This window comes from Polistes dominula, unplaced genomic scaffold, assembly GCF_049000335.1.
Source record: "Polistes dominula isolate Pdom_NZ unplaced genomic scaffold, Pdom_raw_medaka contig_73, whole genome shotgun sequence".
Taxonomy (NCBI): domain Eukaryota; kingdom Metazoa; phylum Arthropoda; class Insecta; order Hymenoptera; family Vespidae; genus Polistes; species Polistes dominula.
In genome coordinates, this window is record NW_028300951.1 from 2,012,741 (window position 1) to 2,037,274 (window position 24,534).

A 24,534-nucleotide genomic window follows, 5' to 3' on the forward strand; every position below is an offset into this window, starting at 1 on the left:
GGTAGAAAGATTCCGGAAGAAGAAGAAGAAAAAGAAAAGGAAAAGGGAAATAAAAGAAAGAAGAAGAAGAAGAAGAGAAGAAGTAGAAGAATAAAAGAAAAAAAGAGCTTCCTTGGTTGGTTGGTTGCGCGCGCGCGCGCGCGCGCTCAGCCGCTCTCAACCACCGTTTGTCGGTCGTTCATTCACGGTCAGGAACTACTACGTATAATAAATACGTTGTATGTGCAGTGTTCTACTAGTGATGATAGATATATAATAGTGTGGTGGTAGTAGTGTGTATAATATTGCTTCTGTACTACTGAATCGTCGTTTTTTCGTCTTCTTTGTGTCATTGTTGGTGTTGTTATTGTCGTCATCATTATCATCATTATCTGTGACATAAAACGTTGTCAACTTCGTCAACTTGTCCATCGTATTATACCTCTCTTGTGCGCTCGCGCGTTCACGGTATACCACACAACACACACACACACACATCTGGGTTTTACCAACGTCACGTGTTATAACTGTGTGACGTTTCGTTGTGACTAACAGAATTTAAGTTACAAAATAATTTCTTTTTGATTTTTTGTTGTTGTTGTTGTTTTGTTGTGTTCTAATCTCTTTAACCTCTTCCATATCTTATTTGTTTCTTCAACATTTTATTTCCCTGAGTGAATCATACCCAAAGTCTTCATGATTTTACACTCCGTTAGTGCAACAATGTAGTTTTATTTTTTCTACGTTTTCTTTATTCCCTTTCCCTAAACCCACCTACCCACTCCCCACTATTTATCCCTCCCTATTTTATCTACAAGTATTTTTCATTTTTATCTTTTTCTTTTTTTTCTCTTTTACTTAGTTTCAAATATGTGACAAAATTGAAAGAAAAATAATATAGCTTGGATTCGTGGATCGTGAAAGAGAGAGAGAGAGAGAAGATACAAGACCAACCTGTCGTCGTGTGTCCCCCATTTTTCCATCAATGTTTGGAGAAGAAGAAGAAAAAATAAAGAAACAAATAAAAAAATAGACAGTATCTTGAAGAGTCGAAAATAAATGTAAAAAAAAAAAAAAAAAAAGAAAAAACGTGTGTTAGTATAAAATAGTTAAAGGCGTGAGTAAGGAACCCACGCGTGTGGTGTGTGTCTCTCTTCTAAAACTTCATCGATAATGTGTGCAAACGTTATTGTTTTACTGTGAAAAAAAAATAACAAGAGTTATTCATCGTCGTGTTGCATCAAAATACGAAACATACACGCAGCTCAAGAAACGTATTATGAAAATAATATAAACCAGAAGAGAAGACATCAAAAAAGGTGAGTTTTTACAATAATTTGTTTTGTCAAATAATAATTTTTAATCGTTTCACTATATTATCTTCTTATTTTTTATATTTAAATTTGTATATATATATATATATGCATACGTTATTCTTGATAATTATTCTTTATACAAATACAGTTTGTATATTAATTTTTATTTGAAAAAGAACGCGTTATTCCGTTATTCTTGCGGTTATCGTTCTTATTTTATTTTCAAATGATAACAAATAAGCACACGTAAGTAAGTAAGTAAGTAAGTAAAGTAAGTTTTCCTCTCGAACACCTGTATGCGTGGTATATATATATATATATATATATATATATATATATGTGTTATGTTATATACTTCCTTCTTGCTCTTTTAAAGCATATCCGTTTTTTTCTTACTTTCGAGCGACTTCAAATGTAGGTTATAGTATATTACTCACCTAGGAAGCAAAGTATGGCATTCCGATCCGCGTAATATTGTCACCCGAGCCGAATTACGGGTGAATGTCATACTTTGCTCCCGTGGTGAGTATACAATTTTTTCTCACACCTGGATCGAAAGTTCGCTTGTAATTAAATAATAATATACTAATTTTCTACCCGGGCGAAAAGCGCCTACTTTTCTCCCGCTGCATCTGTAACAAATGAAGTTGCCGCTTCCCGCCTTCCTCTCTTCTCGTTGCGTAAAACGAAGTTGCCGCTTTCTTACTATACTGTCCTAGGTCTAATATACTATTTTATTTGTTGTCAATTAATACATTTATTGAAAAAAAAAATCAGGGGGGTCCGGGGGCACAGCCCCCCGCGGGGGTCAAGGGGGCGGAGCCCCTCACCGGAGTTGGGGGGCAGAGCCCCCCACTTTACAAAAATTTAAATATAAAAATAAAATAAAATATAAAAAAATTTAAATATAAAATTAGATTCTATTAAAAATATAAATTATTGTTTAGGTTTAAAAAATATTTTTAAAAATAAAATTTAATTAATTAAATAGGGAGTTTATAAATTATTATTATTGTGGGGAGTGTTGAAAATCGAAGAGATTGTGTGTGTAAGTCTGTGTGAGTCCAAAAAAAAGCATTTAAATGAAATTCAAATCGAGAACGAAGTGATTGATTCTTTGACCGTCAATACACCTTTTGTCACTTTCAAGAATTGTAAGTTTAAACAGATTATAATAAATAATAACAAAACTTTAAAACTTATAAAAATAAATAAAATACAAAATATATGAGACAACACATGTTATTAAAATCATTAATTATATATCATAATATATAATATATATAAGCATGAGCAGTAATTTATTAAAACATTTTTAAGGTTAAGGAACTAGTGCGCATGCTTCTATTTTTTAGCGCATGCGCACTAATTCGTTACTACATTCAAGCGGGAGGGAATGAGGCACTTTTCTCCCTGGCACAGATTCAAGCGGGCGGGAATGTGGCACTTAGCTCCCTGAAAACAGGGAGCAAAATACGTACTTTCCATCCAGGTGTGAGAAAAAAATATTTCTAGTTGTATTAAGAGAAGTAGAAGTAAAAGAAGAAGAGGAATAGATTGTAGAAGCTTATTTTTTATTTCAGATTCTTACGTAATGTGTAGATATTTTTCGATGCGTTGCTTTAAGGTCAAAAGATTTATATGCATTTTTATTTTTTATTTATTTATTTTTTTTTTTTTTTGTAAGATACTAATTGTTCTGAAAATGTTAGTTTACCGAATCACAGAATTATCAAATTTGTTTACCGGGTGTATTTGTAATTTAATTGTTATGGCAGTTTATAATTAAATTTTAAACTTTTGAAAGATATATATATAACAAACAAAAGAAGAAAAAATATTATTAAAATTTATATGATTTTAATTATTTACAAATTTTTATAAAATATCTTATAGATAATATAAAATGTAAATAGTTAATATTGGTAAGTAAATCATTGTTGATTTTAAAAAGCCACCTATCAGCAAAATCCGCAATTATTCACTTATCACTCAATAGTCAAGTTAATAGTTAAATTAATAGTTATAGTTAGTTTAGTTATGTTAATAATTTTTTATTTCTTGTTTAATATTTTATATTCGACGAGAAATTATTTTGACTCTCGAGTTGAAACCTTTTCTTCTTCTTTCTTCCATTATTTACTTTTTTCCCGTTAAGAATTGTCGAAAATTGTTCGACTCACGCGAGAATATATATATATATATATATAAAAAAGAAAATAATAATAAAAAAAAATACAACTCTTTCTCTTCAAATCTTACAAATTTTCTTCAGGATAATTGAAGATATTCGAATATATAAAAGTATATTCTTTTAACCATCTTGACCTATTAGGACGTAGATCCTACGTCGTGACGATTTTTCCCGAAAATTAAAAGTGAAGTATAGGCATTGTGCAAAGTCATGGTGGTAGGACAGGGATCCTATAGGAGGGATGCGCCATGAACATTGCTGGGGGAACCGAAACTCGATTTTGCCCGTGAATCATTTAAACATTAAAATAATTATGAAATAATGAATTGTATCAAATACAAAAAAAATGAACTATATTTAATGATAATTAAAAATTTATATTAAAATAAAATAGGTTATACGAAAAAATTATTAGAAATCCAAGCTGGTCCCCCAAAATTTTCAGCCAATGGCACATGAGCTGAATATGAATGGCGCATCCCGCCTACAGGATCCCTATGGTAGAAGCTGAAATGGACACTAGATTCAGTGAGAATAGCTTTGACAATAAAAGACGGTGTTTTTTATTTTGGAGTTCACAAAACATGCGTGTGACAATTAATTTTATGATATTTAAAAAAAAAAATGGGTAGAAATAGCCATCGCAGTTGCTGTGTACATTTGGCACCGAAATCTCGAATCAGAATCGACTGCTCTCCCTCAGTGCCGTACCTACGACAGCTTGTTTGAACTTGAAGACTAAAAAATAAAAAAATTTTCTGAATTTGTGGCGAGCACATGTGATTCATGTGATCTTCAAATTTTTCTAATTGGTCTGTGGTAGTTTATAGTATGTTGTCTATATATATATATTATTTAGAATGAGTAAAAATCAAAGGAAAATAATCTAGTTCCGTTAAACTTTGTTACTATGATCAACTTTGTCACTATTTTAGTTATGTTTGTATACCGTCGAGATGCATAACATGTCTAACACAAAATTTACATCTACATTTTGTTTTAATTATAAATATAATCGCGATTAAAAAATAACGTCACTTTTATAAATGCTCATTAAACTGGACATTTCGGTTGATCAAAAATATTATTTAGTCATTGTAATCGGTTAAAATATCGAATATTTCAGTAATTTCATTATCTATTAAAAAAGTTTCTAATCATCGTTAGTGTTTCCTCACTCTTTTTTTTTTCTACTTTTGAATTATTTTATTTTTCGCGTGTGTTATTAATTTTTCATTCCTTTTTTTTTTTTTTTTTTTCTTTCTTGTGTATATGTGCGTTTTTATGTTACCTTTATTTTTCCTTAAAGAAGAAGAATGTATTATTATCCTAGGTGACCGTATACGTAAGTAAATTTTTTCTTTGAACACTTGTGAAAGTACAATTGAAAGTGAAAGTAGTGATGAAAACGTTGTGAGTTTTAGAAGAAAAGTTAGAAATAGAATTATTTCTATACTAGCTCTATTAAATTTGTTTTCCAAATGCAATTGAAAATCTTATTTAACTTCAACAAGAAAAGCGTCAACCATAGAAATATGCCAGTCATTCAAATACGGGTGATGCGGTCCTCAACGTGTTACAATAATTTTACATTCGGATACAGTTACAAAGTTAAAAGATTAAAAAAAAAAAAGAAAAAAGATAAATATAAGGGAAAAAATATAAACAAAAAAATTCACGAAAATCCCATCTTTTTTTTCTTTTATAATATTGAATTACAAAATAATAAACATAACAATAAATACACGTGTTTCTTTCTTAACCTCCGAAATCTCGACGAAAATCATTTATTTCTTCTCTTTTAGATGTCAGCACATACGCCAATTAATTATTCTATTTAATTAGTAGCTTTTGTTTTTCTATGTTTTGTTTCTCTACGAAATTTACTCATTGAAAAACCATTTTATTATCCGTCTATTTTTTATTTCACATTTTTTCCTTTTTTTTTTTTTCCAAATCAAAATCACAATTTGTTTTTCTTTTGTTTTATTTTTCTATGACATTTATTGAAAAAATCATTTTCTTATTATTCGTTTATTTTTATTTCACATTTATTTCTTTTATTTTTTTTTTTCAAATCAAAATGACAATCTTTTATTATAGTTAAAAAAAAAAAAAGTAATATTTTTATTTATATTATTGTTTCAAATTTAAAAATGATTCGCGGTAAAATAATAAAGGAGATGTATCGGAACGATTTTGCGCATGCGTAAAACAAAATTCAATTGACATCTAGACTAGCATCGTAATACTGGACACAAGGGTCCAGAGACTGAGCGCCAGGGTAAACAAACCTCAAGAAAAACAAAAAAAGCATCGTAAATACAATACAATAGATATATTTGATTAAAGAAATAATTAAATTGAAAGTTATTGTTATTTTTCTTTTTTATTCTATTCTAATTTAAAAATCAATTGTGTGTGTATTCTTTGATGTTATGAAACTTTAATTTGTTATCGAATGTCATTGAATATTTTCGTTACCATTAAATAATTCATAAAATTAGAGAGTAGTCCTTTGTATAATATTAATGAACATATAATATTAAGGAACATCTAATGTTTTGTAGTTTTTAAAAATATTTCTCAGATTATTGTTTCTTATAAGATACAGAATAATAAAATGTTTGAAATAATTGTAACAAAAAATAAAATTTCCATCTTTGATTGAAAAAGCAAAATAATAAAATGAGTATAATGAAAAACTTGTCAATCTTTATGAATATATGATTATAAATACAAAGATTTTATTGCCACATTTGTTTGATGCACTGTTACATATTTGTTTATTTATATTACATATTTTTTAAAGTATGAATAATTAAAATATATAATATTAAATTAGAATGAGAGAGAATTTGTGATTAGTCGACTGGATGTAACGTAATAAATCTTGAAAGTATAAATGCTACTATAAAAGTACCTGCTACGAAACAAGCAACAAAAGTATACCATGTTTCTTCGTCAAATAGATCAGTAAATGCTGGTATTTTATTGTAAAGTGTATCGATTACTTTCATATTATAATTTTTACTAGTTGAAACGTGACTTGCCATGATGAAAATATTTGTGTTTTTTTGTTTGTAGAATATTTTGTACAATTTGAAAATAGATCAATGTGTGTTGTAATTTGAATTGAATATATTTTAAATATAATTCGAATAAAAATTACAAAGTAATTTTTATTTCATATACGAGATATTAGTTATTAATTATTAATTAGTGTTTCTACAAAATTTCATAAAATATTCCAATGAAGTTTTGAATAATAATCAAATGATTTACAAGACTTTTTTCTTTTTTTTTTTCTCAATATATATTTCTCTGGTTTAATTCAAATTTGAATTTTAATAAAATACACCTCTTCTTTTAGCAAATGGTTTGATTTTCTGCCATTTCTTCTTTCTCTGTTTCTTTTTCTCCTCAAGCAATATTTCTTTAGGTGTCTTTTCAGGAGGTGGAACTAAAGAACTGACATGTTTGTTGCAATATTGTAAAATATTCAAAACGTTCAAATTTCCACACTTGAATATTACTTTGTTTCCTGATGCTGAAAAATATAGGCAAATTTATAAATAACGTTGATTATTTTTCTTTTCTTTTTTTTTTTTTTTTTTTTTTTTTAATTGAAAAGAAGAATTTATATTTTTTTTTGATATATATATATATATATAATTTTTGTTGTGTCTAATACTCACTAAGATCGAATGTAACGATAGGCTCAGATTGATCGCAGACAATTTTGGTTTTTAATGCACACAGAGGATTTGTTTTCTTAACTGCCTTGCTTGATATATGAAAAAGAAACTTTCTATGGAAAAAAAAAAAACAAAAAATTATTTTTAACAATTTATTACATTTCACTTTTTTTTTTTCAAGAATTTTTACTAATTATTATTATTAAAATTAATCACGCAAAAGTATAATGAAATGTTTATGTTATAGGAGAAAAATGGCTCAAATGGAACAGCAATTACCCATACCGATGCCGGATTTAAGTACTCTTCGCATAACAACAGCAGTTTCTATGCTTGGTAAAGCGTATGGATGTGGACAGTGTAGTGGTAAGTTAAAAACATTTATCAAAATATTCAATAATATATTAATTTAGAAAATATTAAATGAATATAGTTTTTAAGATATATATATATATCTATATATAATATTATTATTAATTATTATTATTGTCAAATTTTAAAATAATGGCAAATGCAAATGAAAATAATAACCTTTATCTACTGAAATTAAAATTCTAAACTATCCATTTATAAGATTACTTAAATACTAGTTAGAAGTTTCTAAAAGTATAGATGACATACGTACTTCCATTAAATGAGCTTTTTATAGTAGATTGAAAAATCAAACGTGTTTCACTTCATACACACATATATATATATATAAGAATATTTATAATTATTTCTTTAGAATTTAACTATTTTACCTTATTTTAATCACGGTACAAGTAAACACTCGAATGATATTGATATGCTACTAAAAATAACGAAGTATAGTATGCTACTGTCTGCTCCGAAATTACAGTGCGCATGCGCGAGTTATCGACGTCATTGCAATCCGTCTGACATGGTAAGCGTCAGGGTTATTTATCGCGTGTACACGGTTACGGACGGATTGACAGATAGACGGACAGCATACATATATATGTATATATATATATACATATGCACGTTTATATAAAGAGTTAATGGATAAAAATCAAAATGAAACTAATCTCTAAAAGTGATATCATTCATAAAAAAAACTATTCGGCTCGTGTTTATAACATCGATAAATTTTCGATATATCGACTTGTAAAACTTATCGATATTTCATTTTTCTTTTATATTTTCTTTCTTTTTTGAAAATTTTCAACAATGTGTGTACAAGAATGCAAAATAATTTAATTCATTTTATTTGTTTTCTTTTTTAAATGGTATTTAAAAAGGAAAAAAAAATAACAAGATTTACTAACCTCGTTTCGTTAACATTCTTGTAAAAGGGATCAAACTGTACGACGATTTTATCAACTAATTTGAAATTAATCGCTCTCATTTCTTTAGCGATAGAGCTCATTAAACCACGAGAGCGTGTAGCGAACGCTCCGCTAAGAGGAATCGACATTTTGCAGACAATGTAAATACTCTAATTTACGTACACGACGAACAAAACGTATCACACCATTTTATCATTTAATAACTTGTGCACGGTTAGGTTCTTCGAATATCTTCTAAAATAAAAATTACCATATTACAATGCTACCAATATGTTGGAAACAATCTATCAAGTATAGGGAATATTTCTTGATGAAATTTTCTATTTCGCCATCAGATGGAGACTGCGGCATATTCGCCGAGGATTCCTATTCGGCCGTTAAAAGTGTAGTGGAAATGAAATGTGTCTGACGTTACTGTGAAAAAAAAGTATTCTACGTATACAATGTATATATATATATGTATATATATCTACTTGCATCGGTACGTCGTGCTTATAATAAAGAAGAAAACTATGAAGGGATACGAAATATTAGAATGAAATTCATTCGTACTTAATAGTTTTATGTACACGTGCATAATGTCATTCATAAATTAGAAAAAATCTTCTGAATATCGTTAAAATATTGGTATGGACATTTCAATTAATTTATTTCTTTTCTTTCTTTTTTTTTTTTTAAATAGAAAAAATAACTAATAAAAACATATTATTTTTCATTATTAGTTTTGAATTAAAACAATGGCAATGGGAAACTATCTTTTCGATTTCCTATTAAGAAGATGGAATTTTTTGTTTTCTCCAGAACCAGAATATTCAAATAGCATATCTTCATATTGCACATCTTCAGATTGCATATCTACACTAGAATCTGAATATTACAGTATGTTCTCACTAGATCTTCAGATGACAGCCACAATAGAATGTCCATATAAACAGTATGTCCAAGAATTCTTTAACTATATCATAAAAAAGAATTAAAAGTTAGGTAAGATAGAACAAGCAAATATCTTTTACTACCTTTACGGGTTTCTTCTATTATCATTTATAATATACAGAACAAGTGTGTATTAACATACACCCCTTAAGAAGGCATAGATGAATTACAAATATACAATGGAAAGTTCAAATTTTGAATTAAGTGAAAAAAAGTGTGTTTTCATAATAAATTTTTTATTGTGATTTTGATTAAATTATTATATTCGTATATGTGATAACTTGTCAAATATTTGTGTTATGTTACGTGATAACCCCTGTGGATTGTCTTATTAACTGTTGTGATAAATGGACGCGTTGATAAATTGATATTACTAAAACTGAATATATATATATTTACTAGTCACTATTAATGATAATTATTTAAATATAATATTTATAAAGTAAATTAATTATGTAAAATATGAAATATTACGTACACTTTTTAATAATAAATCTTGATAATTAACCTAATGAGAATATTTCGAATGAGTAATAATATTCGTTTTATTTACCTAGTCGCGAATTTAAAATAAGAGCGCGGATTGGACGCGCATAATCACCAATTAGTTATATTAAAACAGTTGGCACTAAAGAGTTGGCAACCATGAATTGGATGGTAATCTTTCATGCTATGTGGTCGAGGGGGAAATGGAGTTGTAGGGCTCAGTGGGTTTTATGTTCAATTTTTTACTTATTTATTAGTGATTAACTGGTATTTTTAATCAACGGCTGTAACTATGTACCCCGTAGGACAGCGTAAGTATACTTTTGTTCTAGGCCTACTTTGATGTGCTTGAAAATGCTTTTAAATAGATCCCATTCCATTTGCCAAGTCGATATTAAAATATCGCTCAAGTGGTTTTTTTTATACACAATTTAATGTTAATAACAAAAAAAAAAATTACACAAGTTCAAAAATATTTGTAATTAGTGGCACGTTGATCTGTATAACTAAAAATTTGATTAGCAATGGATCCACGTATATGAATTAAATGTCAAATTACGATAATTTTCTTTCTCTACTATTAAACCTAGTTCAACAGGCATTACGTGTCTTATATTGCATTTGATTCATCATATCATATATTTATAGTAGATAATATGCATCTAATGAAAATGGTATATACTACCTGTCAAATCTTTATCTATTTATACATATATTATTTAATATTATCTTATAACAATTGTTTATCTTATATTTTATATTATAATCAATTCATATTGTTGCATTTATCTTATAAGATATTTATGTTATTTTGATTATAGTATTATATGATTGTTTTTTTTATCGTTATCGTTATGTCATCTATCGTTTTTATTTAACTGTTGAAAAATTTATTAAATAACATATATGTTTTTAAATAATCTACGTTAAAAGAGAAAATAATTGTTTTGCAATTTGCCATTAATAGATAGTTGTATTTTGTATTTCATTTTTGTTTTGTATTTTTGTGTTATTTATTAATTAGTGAATTATGTTTGATAAATTAGTGATGTTTTTCATGTGTATTTTTCAAAATTTGTAGCCCCCCCACCTGGACCAACAACCAGCACTTCCGTTGGAACAGCCGGAGCAACTGGGAGCAATGTTGTTACTCCAAGTTCTCTGGGGCTGGTCCCGACCCAACAAACACATACTCCACCTCAACCTCCAGAACTGCCAAGTAAGAGGATTTGTTTGATATAAATAATAGGAATGTAATTATATAAATTAAAAGCTATATTTCTAATGAAAATTAATTTTACAGTGTTTTCATGCCCACGAAGACCCAACATAGGACGCGAAGGTAGACCGATTGGATTAAGAGCAAATCATTTTCAAATTACTATGCCAAGAGGTTTTGTGCATCATTATGAAATAAATATACAACCTGATAAATGCCCTCGCAAAGTTAATAGAGAAATCATAGAAACAATGGTTCATGCATATAGTAAAATTTTTGGAACTCTTAAGCCTGTGTTTGATGGCCGAAATAACTTGTATACAAGAGACCCTTTACCTATTGGAACTGACAAAATAGACTTAGAGGTAATTTTTTTTTTATTTATCGTGACTTCTCTAATATTCTTTTCTTGTCAAATATATAATACAATATTTTGCTAATATAGGTAACACTGCCTGGTGAGGGTAAAGATCGAGTTTTCAGAGTCGTGATAAAATGGGTAGCTCAAGTTTCATTATTTGCCTTAGAAGAAGCACTAGAAGGGCGTACAAGACAAATTCCATATGACGCTATACTTGCATTAGATGTTGTAATGAGGCATTTACCATCAATGACTTACACACCTGTTGGAAGATCATTTTTTAGTAGTCCAGATGGATATTATCATCCATTAGGTGGAGGCAGAGAAGTATGGTTTGGTTTCCATCAATCTGTTAGGCCATCGCAATGGAAAATGATGTTAAACATTGATGGTATGTGTTATTTATGATTTTAGTAAAATAATTCAATAACTTTCGATGTGTGGTTTATGTATTCTTTAATGGGGTTACCCCTACTTGCAACTTTCAAAAAATCGATTTCTTTTTTTTGCATTTTTTTGAAGTATATAGTAATATCTGAAAATATATCCTGAAAGTTTGAAGTCGATCCGAACAAAATTAACTGAGATGTGAGCGTTGAAAGAGAAGAAAAAACATTCCGTGTAAACTGGAATTGAAACTTTAATCGCGTTTTTCTCGAAATGGCATTTCTGAAGTCGGTGACCAAGATTACTCGAATACTAATAAACCGATCATCTTCAAATTTTACAGGCTTCTTTAATACCTAAAAATGTAATCTTTAATCGTTCGATTTTTTTCCTTAAAATCGACCATAAATTTTAACTATTCGCCATTTTGTGAAAAATGAATATTTTTTTAAATCCTTCGATTAAAGACTAGTTTATACTTATATCTAACTAAATCCATCCGAATTTTTGGTTTCGGATAATCCACTTTGCCGCAATGTTGGTCACCACAAACCGCCTAAAAAAAAAACATCATTCATTCGACTGTCATTAACCACTTAATAATGTATTATTTTTCAATTAAAAAATTACTAAAAAGTTCTCCAAGATGTGTACTTTAAGATGGTATATTAATCAATTAAAAAAGTTCTATAGTTTTCTTTAAAAAAATTCATGAAAAAGGCCTTTTCTTTTTGCGTTACAAGTAGGGGTAACCCCTTAATTGCATTTCAGTTTCTGCAACTGCATTTTATAAGGCACAACCAGTAATAGAATTTATGTGCGAAGTATTAGACATTAGAGACGTAAACGAACAGAGAAAACCATTGACAGATTCACAACGAGTTAAATTTACCAAAGAAATTAAAGGGCTCAAAATAGAAATAACTCATTGTGGGACTATGAGACGAAAATATAGAGTATGTAATGTTACACGTAAACCAGCACAAATGCAATCGTAAGTAGTATCAAATGTAATATTAAAATTATTATATATTATTTTATTAAAAAAAAAAAAAAAACTTATATATTAAATTATTTATTTAAGATTTCCATTACAATTGGAAAATGGACAAACAGTTGAGTGTACTGTTGCAAAATATTTTTTGGACAAATACAAGATGAAATTGCGTTATTCGCATTTACCTTGTTTACAAGTAGGACAAGAACACAAACATACTTACTTACCGCTTGAGGTTAGTTAATATTATATTAAATTTAAACAATAATAATATGAAAATATTAAGATTAAAAATTAAGACAATCGAAATATAATAATAAATATAAATATATATATATATATATATGAAAGAATGCTAGAGCTAAACATTAATTTATTGTCTTAGGTATGTAATATTGTAGCTGGACAACGTTGTATAAAAAAATTAACTGACATGCAAACATCTACTATGATAAAAGCAACGGCACGTTCAGCGCCAGATCGTGAAAGAGAAATTAATAATTTAGTTAGGCGGGCTGACTTTAACAATGATTCTTATGTTCAAGAGTTTGGGTTGAGTATATCAAATAACATGATGGAAGTTCGAGGACGTGTATTACCTCCACCCAAGCTACAGTACGGTGGGCGCGTAAGTTCCCTCAGTGGACAGGTAATAAATGTGAGGAAAATCATGTTTTTTTATTTTTTATATTTAGAGAAATCATGTATAGGAATTAATTTCATACTAGTGAACATTTCATTTTTAATTCACAAGTCAAATTTATATAATATAATTTATATTTAACTTATAATAATATGGATTCTCATTAATCAGTGTGGTTTTTTTTTTTAATAAAGGGAACTTTCAATGAGTTATTCCATAAAATTTGGTATATGGTGGTGAAATATTATCTTTTATATAATCATTAGAAAATCTTTATAAGTTAATTTGTATTAATAATTACTACGAGTTGATAGTTCCCTCCTAATGGAAAAGATTAATATTACAATTCATGATATTATTTTCTTAAATATTTTTGTATATTTACAATTACAAACACAAATAGAAGAATTTAATTATTTGTAATATATAACTGTTGTTTTTTTTATTATTAAAGACGAAGCAGCAAGCAATGCCCAATCAAGGTGTTTGGGATATGAGAGGCAAACAATTCTTCACAGGAGTTGAAATAAGAGTTTGGGCAATAGCTTGCTTTGCACCACAAAGAACAGTACGAGAAGATGCATTACGTACATTTACAACACAATTGCAAAAAATTAGTAACGATGCTGGTATGCCTATTATTGGACAACCATGTTTTTGTAAATATGCTACAGGACCAGATCAAGTAGAACCTATGTTTCGATACTTAAAAGCAACTTTCAAAGCATTACAACTGGTGTGCGTGGTATTACCTGGGAAAACTCCTGTGTATGGTAATTACGATAATGATTAAATTAACATATTTATCAAAGATATACTTTTAATTAATTAACAATTTCATTTTAGCTGAAGTAAAACGAGTTGGAGATACTTTGCTAGGAATGGCAACTCAATGTGTACAAGCAAAAAATGTTAATAAAACATCACCTCAAACCTTGTCAAACTTATGTCTAAAGATAAATGTAAAATTAGGTGGCATCAATAGCATTCTAGTACCAAGTATAAGACCAAAAGTTTTTAATGAGCCTGTTATATTTCTTGGAGCTGATGTAACTCATCCTCCTGCTGGAGATAATAAAAAACCCAGTATAGCTGCTGTCGTAGGAAGTATGGATGCTCATCCGTCAAGATATGCAGCTACAGTTAGAGTGCAACAACATCGGCAAGAAATTATACAAGAACTCAGTTCGATGGTCAGGTAAGTTGAATGAAACAATTTTACATTCGTTTTAATATATTTTTCATAATACATTGTTAACATAAAATTCAATTTTTTTTTTTTTTATAGGGAATTATTGGTAATGTTTTATAAGAGTACAGGAGGATATAAACCACATAGAATAATTCTCTATCGCGATGGAGTATCGGAAGGACAATTTCTACACGTTTTACAACATGAATTAACTGCCATTCGGGAAGCTTGCATTAAACTCGAAGCTGATTATAGGCCTGGCATTACTTTCATCGTAGTACAAAAAAGACATCACACTCGTTTGTTCTGTGCAGATAAAAAAGAACAAAGTGGAAAAAGTGGTAATATTCCAGCTGGTACAACTGTTGACGTTTGTATTACTCACCCAACAGAATTTGATTTTTATCTATGCAGTCACCAAGGTATTCAGGTGAGTTGTTACATGTACATGTTTGTTGCAGTTTCGTGTGGTCAGAAATGGGATTTGTGAATATTATGAATCCTTATAATTATATTTGATTTCAGGGAACATCTAGGCCGTCTCATTATCATGTTTTATGGGATGACAATCACTTTGAAAGTGATGAATTACAGTGTCTTACGTATCAATTATGTCATACGTATGTAAGATGTACTAGATCTGTTAGTATACCAGCACCTGCTTATTATGCCCATCTTGTGGCATTTAGAGCAAGATATCATCTAGTAGAAAAAGAACACGATAGGTAAATTTATATATAAATAATTATTATATGTTAATAGAGTAAATATGTATAAATCATATAAATTAATATTTTGTAATATGTATTTATAGTGGGGAAGGATCTCATCAGTCAGGGTGTAGTGAAGATAGGACACCAGGTGCAATGGCACGAGCAATTACGGTTCACGCTGACACAAAGAGGGTTATGTATTTTGCATAATTGTCTTTTTTTTTTTTTAAAACATCATAGATAAAAGTAACATATATACAAAACATAACAAAAAAAAGAAGAAGAAAAAAGAGGAAATCAACGCCTTATGTTGTTTTTTTAAAACATGGCATCTCAGAGCTTCATAATTGGTAATTATCATATCTGGTGGTAATAATCATATATAGATAATTATAACATTACTGAAAAATGTTGAATGATCTTCTTGAGTGGTCAATTTTTTTTTTTACTTTTATAATTATAATAAGCCTATTCGCGGCGTGAGAGATCAAACACGGTGATAGCCAAGCCAGTATACAAGTGAAAGATCTGTATTATGAGTTTTCACTTAGAATTATACAAAAATAGTTTAGAAAATAAGTTTCGAAGGATGTGAATCAAGGCCAAACAGTCATATTAAAATGCAGCGATTTGCAGCTTAACCAATTGGTTGTGTTGTTGCATGACGAAGTTTCGATACTATTTAAACAAACAATCTGTCCTGTAATGGGAATCACGTTAATGATCAATTTTACTTTATACAGTATAAGCTTAATTCTATGAGATCAATATTTTCGATTTATAATTGTATAAATTATTTAAATCAATGCTGTTAATACGTTTAAATATTATTTTTAGTGAAGTTGAATTATCAATAATTGTGAAAATGCTAATTAGATTATAATTAATGAAATTTTGAAAGAAAAATTGTGAACAGAGGATGGTATGGATACAACTACTATTTGAAAGTTTACTACAAGTTTATTGATAGGTTCATGCAATTACACTTTTCAACCAAACATTGTTTCTTAGATAGCTCAGATGGATATCTGAGCAGTCGCCCGAAAAGCGAAAGGTCTCGGGTTCGAATCCCGGTCTAATTAACAATGAGTAGGTTTAAACTGTTGTTGTATATGTTCCTTTACAAGATGAACTAGTAAACGAACGGTTGTGATGATAAAGATTTCGAAGAAATGATGGAAACAAGAAGAAAAGTAGAAAAAGAAATTAATGAAATTTCTGATGTAGCCTTCATACGATTTTAATTATGTTAAACATTATAGTGAGTCACTGCAATTAAAAGTCTAAATAAGAAGAAGATTGGGAAAAGTTAAGCTGAATTGAAGATGTCATTTAATTGGGCTAAGTCATAAAATTTGAAAGATAATTATAAGATACGGTTCATTAATATGCATTAGAAAAAAAGGTACGTGAGGTCTTCATCGAAAAATTAATTATAATTAAAAAAAAACAAAAAAAAAAAAAAAGGAAAAAGAGAAAATAATCAAATAGAATAAAAAAAAAAAAAAGGGAGAAAAAAGGATGCTGTAAAAATTTGTATAAAAAGAATAAGAGAGAATTACAGGCAGCGTCAGAAAGAGCAGCTTTTTAGAGTGCGAGCCTCTGGGACCTACTAAACAAATTTTTAATGTATAAAAAAAAAAAAAATTGGCCACCTCAAGTTATGAAGTTTGGTGAATAGATAATTGAAAGAATCACGAATGATTAAATATTAACAGTTTAAGTGTAACGGGTTTTGGCAAAAATGCGATAGCGCTTGTTTCATTTCGTGTCAAAATATGTCAAATAGTGTGATTATTGCATTGAAATATTATATTATAAGAATATAATCTAAACGTTATACATTGTATATTATACTTAGGCTGTTATTTTCTGTACAAAAGTTAAATGAATTGATAATTTTAGACGCTGAAAAGTAAAGTGCTATCGCGCCACGCCTGATGATACACAAACGATTATGCATATATATATACATTGTGTAAATATTAATTAATTGCTAATAAATAGCAAAATAAGCAAAATAAGTGAAAAAGGTAAAATTAGAATAAGATTGGAAGTGATAACTGATAGATACTTACTGAGATAACAATTTGTTAAGTAATCCTTATAATGTCATAAAATCACATTGTGCCACATTATTACTAATAACATATTGTCATTTTTTTTTTCTTTTTATAATATGGGCCCAGTGATCCCATTCGTACGATAATTATCGTACGCGTACGATAATTTGAGACCTTGTACGATCCAAAATTTGGAATTTCGAAAACTTGATGACCTCTTTTTTTTTTAGTCATCAAATTTTGCAAACGGGTACGATTTTCCGATAGTGAATCGAAATTTCGAGAACCATCATCACGATCTGTGTACGATTTGTGTACGATCTTTATACACGAACAAGTTTTCATGACAAAAGGGTCATCAACTTTGAAAAATTGGAAATTGCACTCTTTTTCCAGATTTTCAAAATCTCATCCGCAAAATTACAGTAATTCAAATTTTTCCCGGGGCGTACGATAATTTTCCGGTGTGTACGATAATTTTACACCCCTGTGTGTCGATCAGACGAACTAAAAGTCTCTGGGATCATTGAATATGGCGTAATAATTTTTTCATTTAAAAATTTAAATCTTAATATCACCGTTTGCAACTAATTATGAAAATTAATTGAAAGTTTCAATCACGCAACAAGTATATTAACACATTCGCGGTTGGCATATTTTTTCCTTTTTTTTTGTTTTTTTTTTACTACTGGGTACCAACTAAAATGATGAATTATTTAAATTTTATATGTAAATAAGAAAATATTATTATTTAAATATTATACAAATTTATATTTATATTCAATTTTTACAATGTAAAATGACGTGAATTTCACGTCAGCGGTCGCGAATGTGTTTAAATACATTGAAAAGAAGTTTATATATAATATAGGTAATATAGTGGTATATAGGTAATAATGTGATAATTTGTTTTCAATGTTTTAAACAATTTCATCTTTGAAAATGTTATAAAGGCACCAGAGATTTTATGTATATTTCATTTTTTTTTAGTTATCACTTTTAATATATATATATATATTTTTTTTTCTTTATTGTATTTATTTTTATTTGTTAATCGTTATGTGGCACATATAATCTGTTTCGAATTAAATATAATACACACACACACACACACACACACACACACACACACACACACACACACACACACACACACACACACACACACACACACACACACACACACACACACACACACACACACACACACACACACACACACACACATGTATTTACTGAAGCTGTCTGAACTAAAGGATAGCACATGTAAAAGTTTAAATATCGATGATATTAAACTTTTGAGACGAGCCTGACAAATAATGTGTAGCATGTATGATGAGTTATTCGTAGCTCAATCATTGAGACTAATTATTGTTCGAAATCGTTATTTATCATGCTTTCCAAAAAGTACATGTACATTTTCGCGTTTTACGCGATAAAAAGATTTAATGAAGTGCTACCTACATGAAAACGCAAAGACAATTTTGTACAATATTGATAAATATTATGCTCACAGCGATTAGTTCATTATTCGATTAGTAAGAAACGTTAATAGAGTAACACGAATATCAAAATAGGTATAATAAGTGATTGCACTTGGTCAAGTACTCTAGTTATATAATAATTGTAGTCATAATAAGAAGATATGTTAGAAACTTGACGATTGATTGTATGTAAATTTGAAAATCATTAGAAAAGTTGATCATATTGAGTCATCTGATAATGAAATTTCTTCTCCAAAATGACGTCAAATACAATCAGTTATTATACTTTATCAATGCGAGTGGATATAGAAAGGACAATATAGAAAACCGACTAGAAAAAGATTTGGGGCTTCGTTGATAATACCAGGGATGTCGTAGAATTCAAAATTGATTACGTGTTCGTCACTATTCGGGTAAAAGCTTTATAAGTGAAGCACAATAATTGAATGGGAAGAAGGGTGTTATAAGAAATCTAAGACCTCATATTGAGTAATAATATGTAACTATGAGATAAGATAATGTGATTAATAATGTGACCAAAATAATGCCCCCCGCACTATGTTTAAATACTTTCCGGTCGTATTTTTGCTAGTTTATTCCATACAAGCTAAATTAGATAAATTGAGATCTTTTATTTTATTTTCGGATATATATATATATATATATATATATATATATATATATCTGTTTATTTTTCTAATATTATTGTTTTTTTTATTTTTTTTTTTCATTTTTTGCAAAGCGAAGAATTTGTAAATAATTTGAAATAATTTTATAAGTTTCATAAAACAAATAGTTTCAATAATCTTAAAGAGAGAAAGGAATTTTTTTATAAAAATTTATAGTGATGATATATAATAATATTTACAGTGGTGTACGTGATGATAATATCTTTTCAAGCAAAACAGTAAATTGGTTAGCAATATTATTTTTATTTTTATTTTTATTGTTAAACTTGGTTACACTTCATTTACTGTCTAGTAAGGATTTTTTTTTTTTTAGGATAATATGCCTTGAATAGTTAATAGGTGTAGGCTTTAAAGTAGTTGTATGTTGTGTGCGTGCGTGTGTGATTTATATCACCAAGAAAGAACACATAATGGAAAAAGAAAGACTTAGATTCAGAGAACTAAAAACAAAAAGAGTTTTGATCATTGCGTTTTTAAGTACATATATACAATTAGAATAATTTAGAATTAGATAGTAGAACTTAGATTATTTGTGTCTCAGCAACATCCTCTTCATAATTATTAGGCGTGGAATATATAAAGGAACATTTATTTTCTGTCAACAGTAAATTTAGAAAGTATTCGTGCGCTGATCAATTTTACACAAAGTTTTGTGAAATTATTGTTTATTAATTAAATTGTTGTAACAAGGAAATAGTAATTATCAACGGTTTAGTAGACACGTTGGAGAACACTAATTTCTGTTAAATCATTCAATTGAAAACAAAGAGAAAATAAAAATTGGACAAATATGTTTATAATAATTTGTGTTTATCAAAAAAAAAAAAAAAAAAAAAAAAATTAATCAATAAACAACAATTTTATAATGCTATGTTTGAAATTGATCGATACACGAATATCTTTTTTATCGTACTTTTTTATTTTTAATGTTTTTATTTATCTCTCGAGGAGTGTCAATTGCCTTTGTTTATAAAGAAAACAAAATAAAGATCCATAAATATTGTATTAAAGTATGTTAATTAACGCACACGTCAGTATGACACGTGTGTTAATTAAAAGAAAGTAAACACATACGACCGGAAAGAATTTAATATGTCCATACGATGATTATGATACGAAAAGATTTTTTATTTTCAAGAGATATTTCTCCTTAGTTGCGCTTATATAATAATAATATTTATATACACGAATTTTAGTTAATTATCAATCAGTATTATTAAGTGGAATTTTTAAAACAAAAACAATAGCTAAAAAAAAAAAAAGAAAATATAGCGAAATCAACAAAAGAAAAAAAAAGGGAAAAAAGGAATGATCAGAAGAAGAAGAAAAAAAAAAAAAAAGAAAAAAGGAATGATCAGAAGAACAACAAAAAAAAAAAATAAAAAAAATAAGAATAATGAGATGCCATTGAAGGCCTTGTACTTTGTAACATTGTAACATTGTAATTTTTTTTCTTTTTTTTTTTTTTTTTTTTTTCTTCAAAATCTCTTCAATACGAAATGAACGAATAATTGGTGAACAATGATGAGCGGTATACCAGGGGGGAGCGGGATGGAGAATGTTTTTAAATATTTTTAAAAAGAAACACAGGCATGTCGCATTTTCAATCTAATGGAATCAAGAGAATACTTTTGATTCTATTTGGTTGACAGAAATGAACAGATAGGTTTTGATTAGATAAGGGTTATATCGTTTGGCTGTAAGTGAGTCCTACAAGTCTACACTTAATGACTCAATTAGGATTTATAAGTATGAGCTTTGTAACATTCTTTATTAATAATTTTTGTGCTTTGAATATATATTTTTAAGAAGACTATAAACTCGAAAAGGCAAAGATTGTAAATACCGTTTCTTCAAAAGAAGCGGTTTATTATAAGAAAATAAGAGATAAATGTTTAGTTACTTTTAACTTAGCAATTTGCGTCAGGTACTCTCCAACATTAAATTAATATTAAATTAATTAATAATTTTTAATTAACATTAAAAACTTTTTATCTGATCAGATTTATTTTCTATCTGATCAGAAAGAGAACAAGAAATATAGAAAGATATCCCAATTACTTATCGTCTTAGATGCTGCAATGTGTATTAGAGATGTATGTGTAAGCCTGCCCGATGCCATATACGAGTTATAAACAAAAGTTATATTCATTAGTGCGAACGAGATAAAATACTGTAATGAATTCTACAGGATGTGATAAGAAGATAGCCAGATTGATTAATCATAATAACGGTGACCGAGAAAAGTTTAAGACATTTAATCATGATATCGATGTTCAAGAGAAATTCAAAAATAACAAATATTTAAGTAAGCGCTTAAGACTTGAAATGTACTACGTTATAAAAGATATTAGATATACTACGTTGAGATGTACACCTTATAATAAGTATTCTCACAATCAATTGAATAATAATTTATAATAAATTCTAATTTTTAATACGTATTTTATGAAATACAATTAAAATAATACTTTTTTTTTTTGTTTCTTTTGTTGTTATAACGTATTACTTTAAGGATGCATATAATTTAAAGGGTCCTAAGCCAATTAATCAAATGTTTGAGTGATCTCTAAAATAGAAAAAATGTTGTTGCGATTGAAGTATAATTCGTTTAACGTTTTGGCTAACTTTTCAAATAACCTGGTAACACTGAAATGTTGAATGACGCTTGTCAATGAAGATTAAAATAGATTAAGGAAAGGTTTAAATATAAATAATACATGGTAATTTAGCATTAACAAATTATTAGCTATTTATATCTTAATAAGGACTTAGTAAAGAACTTAGTAAGAAACAGAAGTAAAGCACCATAAAATTAGTCTTACACTTATGCAGCTAATGCAGCGATATATGAAAAACAAATTATTCTATTCTTTTTATTAAATCTTTACCAGATTCATATCACAAATTAATCCACAATAACCATGTGATCGGTATTTGCGCACGTTGCCGTTTAGTGTTCATCAAAATAAATTCATCTAATATTTAAGGATGGTTCAGTTGATGTCAGATATATTACAAATATTTTCTTTATATTTTTCTCTTTTAAAAATTACAAAAAATGTCAAAGTAATTTGTTTAGATAATATTCTGATTTATTATTTATATTATTAAGTACTGAGAATGAATTATAAAATCAAGTAATACATTTTGAAAGAAACACACGTAAATTAATAAACAATTATAGTTATAAAATATGAAATAAAAATTTATACAATAAATTTGTGAAATAAAGGAAATATTTATAATAATTCTACTTCAATTGGGACATCGTGCATATACATATATATATATACACAGCAAAATTAATCATCATTATACAGCATATCGGATCCTTGTTAATGTATCTATTTCAATTTGTGTCTAATTTTACGCAATATTGCTCATTACAAATTTCTACGAGTTTTATGTTAAAAAAAAAGAAAAAAAAAAAAGAAAGAAAGCAAAAAAAAAAAAAGAAGAAAAGGCAAAAAGTTTTCATGATTTACAAAAAAAATTGTGATTTCTTGGTTACTAAGCTAATGTACGTAATTATTATAGCACCGTATATATATATATATATATTTATATTAAATATTAATTATGTCACTGTTATAAAATATTGTCACAGTAGTGTAATAATTATAGTTTATTTCATAAAAATTCTTAAAATACGTGATAAATTTGGGCAATTCACATTAATTCTACTATTGAGACAAAAACCAGCGTCTTTGGCATGTTGTTCTAAGGAAAAGAAGCAAAAAATTCTGTTCAATTGTCGTCTATTGATGTATTATAATTAAAAGATCCCGTAGTTCTTTCTATAACGTTCTAAGAAAAAAACAAACAAAAAAAAAAAAGAAAAAAAAAAAAAAAGAGAAGAAGCAAAGAAAATAATACCAATGAAAATAAATAAATAAATAAATAAATAAATAAATAATAGTTCATCCTTGTCTCTACAAGTGCCTGGCGTTTCGTCCGCAACGTGGCAAACAATAAGGTCGAATTTTAGAATCCAAATAATTAATAAACGATCTCCGAAATTCTAAACAGTGCGTAATTGTATTATGTGGATTATATAATATATTATGAAACGGTGAAGGTCTTGGAACAAGAAAAAAAGAAAAAAAGAAAAAAAAATAAACAACTTGTTCTGTAATATTTCGGAGGGAAATGATAATAATAAGTCTGTAATACAAAATAGGGGATGCGTATTAAAAGAAAAAAAAAAAAGAAAAAAAAAAAATCAGATCAAGCGTGCTAATTCTTATAAGTATCGTTTTAAGTAGACGTCAGACATCTGAAAGTACAGCTAAGTATATCTATGGGAGTCTTATTGGAATGCCGGGAAATAATTAAATTAGTAATAAGAAGGTACACATACTGATACACATTTTATATATATAATTATTGTATAATATATGTATTTATATATATATACATATGACATATATATATATATACAATATATAATATGTATGTAATATGTATGTATATGTATAGGGCATTATGGCTATAAATATAAAGGCATGCTACATAATATACATTACGTTACACATATTCGCAATAAAACATCCTCGTATATGCACAGAAACTCGTATAAACAAACAAATAAATAAGTAAATAAGAATTTATATACATACATATATACATACACACATCTATGTATATATATGTACGTACGTACGTATGATGTATCTATGCATGTATATATATATATATGTATACATACATATATATATAAATAAATAGAGATTAGTAAACTTCGTTATAAAAACTAAAAGAATGAGCAGAATAATAAATTTAAGGGGCTAAATATCTAAGAGATATTTGCAGAAAGGAAAAAATTGGTGTAATTTGAAAAAAAGTGTTCAATACACAAAACTTTCGAATCTTTTGTTTAGGCCAC

General features: G+C 27.9%; 3 protein-coding genes across 10 annotated transcripts; 1 reads left to right on the forward strand and 2 right to left on the reverse strand.

The window, feature by feature from the left end:
- Positions 1-46: 46 nt before the first annotated feature.
- Positions 47-23,871, forward strand: AGO1 (protein argonaute-1). Of its 8 annotated transcripts, none has more exons than XM_089172131.1 (14): positions 47-187; positions 842-1,298; positions 7,435-7,553; positions 10,980-11,117; positions 11,202-11,482; positions 11,563-11,869; positions 12,637-12,859; positions 12,950-13,097; positions 13,248-13,520; positions 13,960-14,278; positions 14,352-14,703; positions 14,794-15,127; positions 15,223-15,422; positions 15,512-23,871. In XM_089172131.1, exons 3-14 carry the CDS (start codon positions 7,442-7,444, stop codon positions 15,618-15,620), a joined length of 2,796 nt encoding a protein of 931 aa, XP_089028257.1. In that variant the 5' UTR covers positions 47-187; positions 842-1,298; positions 7,435-7,441; the 3' UTR covers positions 15,621-23,871. The 8 variants fall into 8 exon arrangements, with proteins under 8 accessions (XP_089028257.1, XP_089028258.1, XP_089028256.1 ...); XM_089172132.1 differs by having other exon boundaries at positions 78-218; XM_089172130.1 differs by having other exon boundaries at positions 138-272.
- LOC107063886 (uncharacterized) lies at positions 6,215-6,545 on the reverse strand. Its single transcript, XM_015316028.2, has one exon. It carries the CDS (start codon positions 6,543-6,545, stop codon positions 6,354-6,356), a length of 192 nt encoding a protein of 63 aa, XP_015171514.1. The 3' UTR covers positions 6,215-6,353.
- On the reverse strand, positions 6,556-8,717 carry mRpL53 (mitochondrial ribosomal protein L53). Its single transcript, XM_089172138.1, has 3 exons — positions 8,459-8,717; positions 7,188-7,300; positions 6,556-7,039 (listed from the first exon to the last, which is right to left on the reverse strand). The coding sequence occupies exons 1-3, from the start codon at positions 8,605-8,607 to the stop codon at positions 6,837-6,839; spliced, it is 465 nt and encodes a 154-aa protein (XP_089028264.1). The 5' UTR covers positions 8,608-8,717; the 3' UTR covers positions 6,556-6,836.
- Positions 23,872-24,534: the final 663 nt, after the last annotated feature.

Excerpts from the sequence above, each read along its gene's own strand:
- mRpL53 (XM_089172138.1), bottom strand. The coding sequence starts at position 8,607 with ATGTCGATTCCTCTTAGCGGAGCGTTCGCTACACGCTCTCGTGGTTTA. Across the intron at positions 7,301-8,458 it reads AAGAATGTTAACGAAACGAG|AAAGTTTCTTTTTCATATAT; the intron begins GTTAGTAAATCT and ends TTTTTTCCATAG. Across the intron at positions 7,040-7,187 it reads TATCGTTACATTCGATCTTA|CATCAGGAAACAAAGTAATA; the intron begins GTGAGTATTAGA and ends TATATTTTTCAG.
- LOC107063886 (XM_015316028.2), bottom strand. The coding sequence starts at position 6,545 with ATGGCAAGTCACGTTTCAACTAGTAAAAATTATAATATGAAAGTAATC.
- AGO1 (XM_089172126.1), top strand. The coding sequence starts at position 7,415 with ATGAAATGTTTATGTTATAGGAGAAAAATGGCTCAAATGGAACAGCAA. Across the intron at positions 11,118-11,201 it reads TCAACCTCCAGAACTGCCAA|TGTTTTCATGCCCACGAAGA; the intron begins GTAAGAGGATTT and ends TTAATTTTACAG. Across the intron at positions 13,098-13,247 it reads ATACTTACTTACCGCTTGAG|GTATGTAATATTGTAGCTGG; the intron begins GTTAGTTAATAT and ends TTATTGTCTTAG.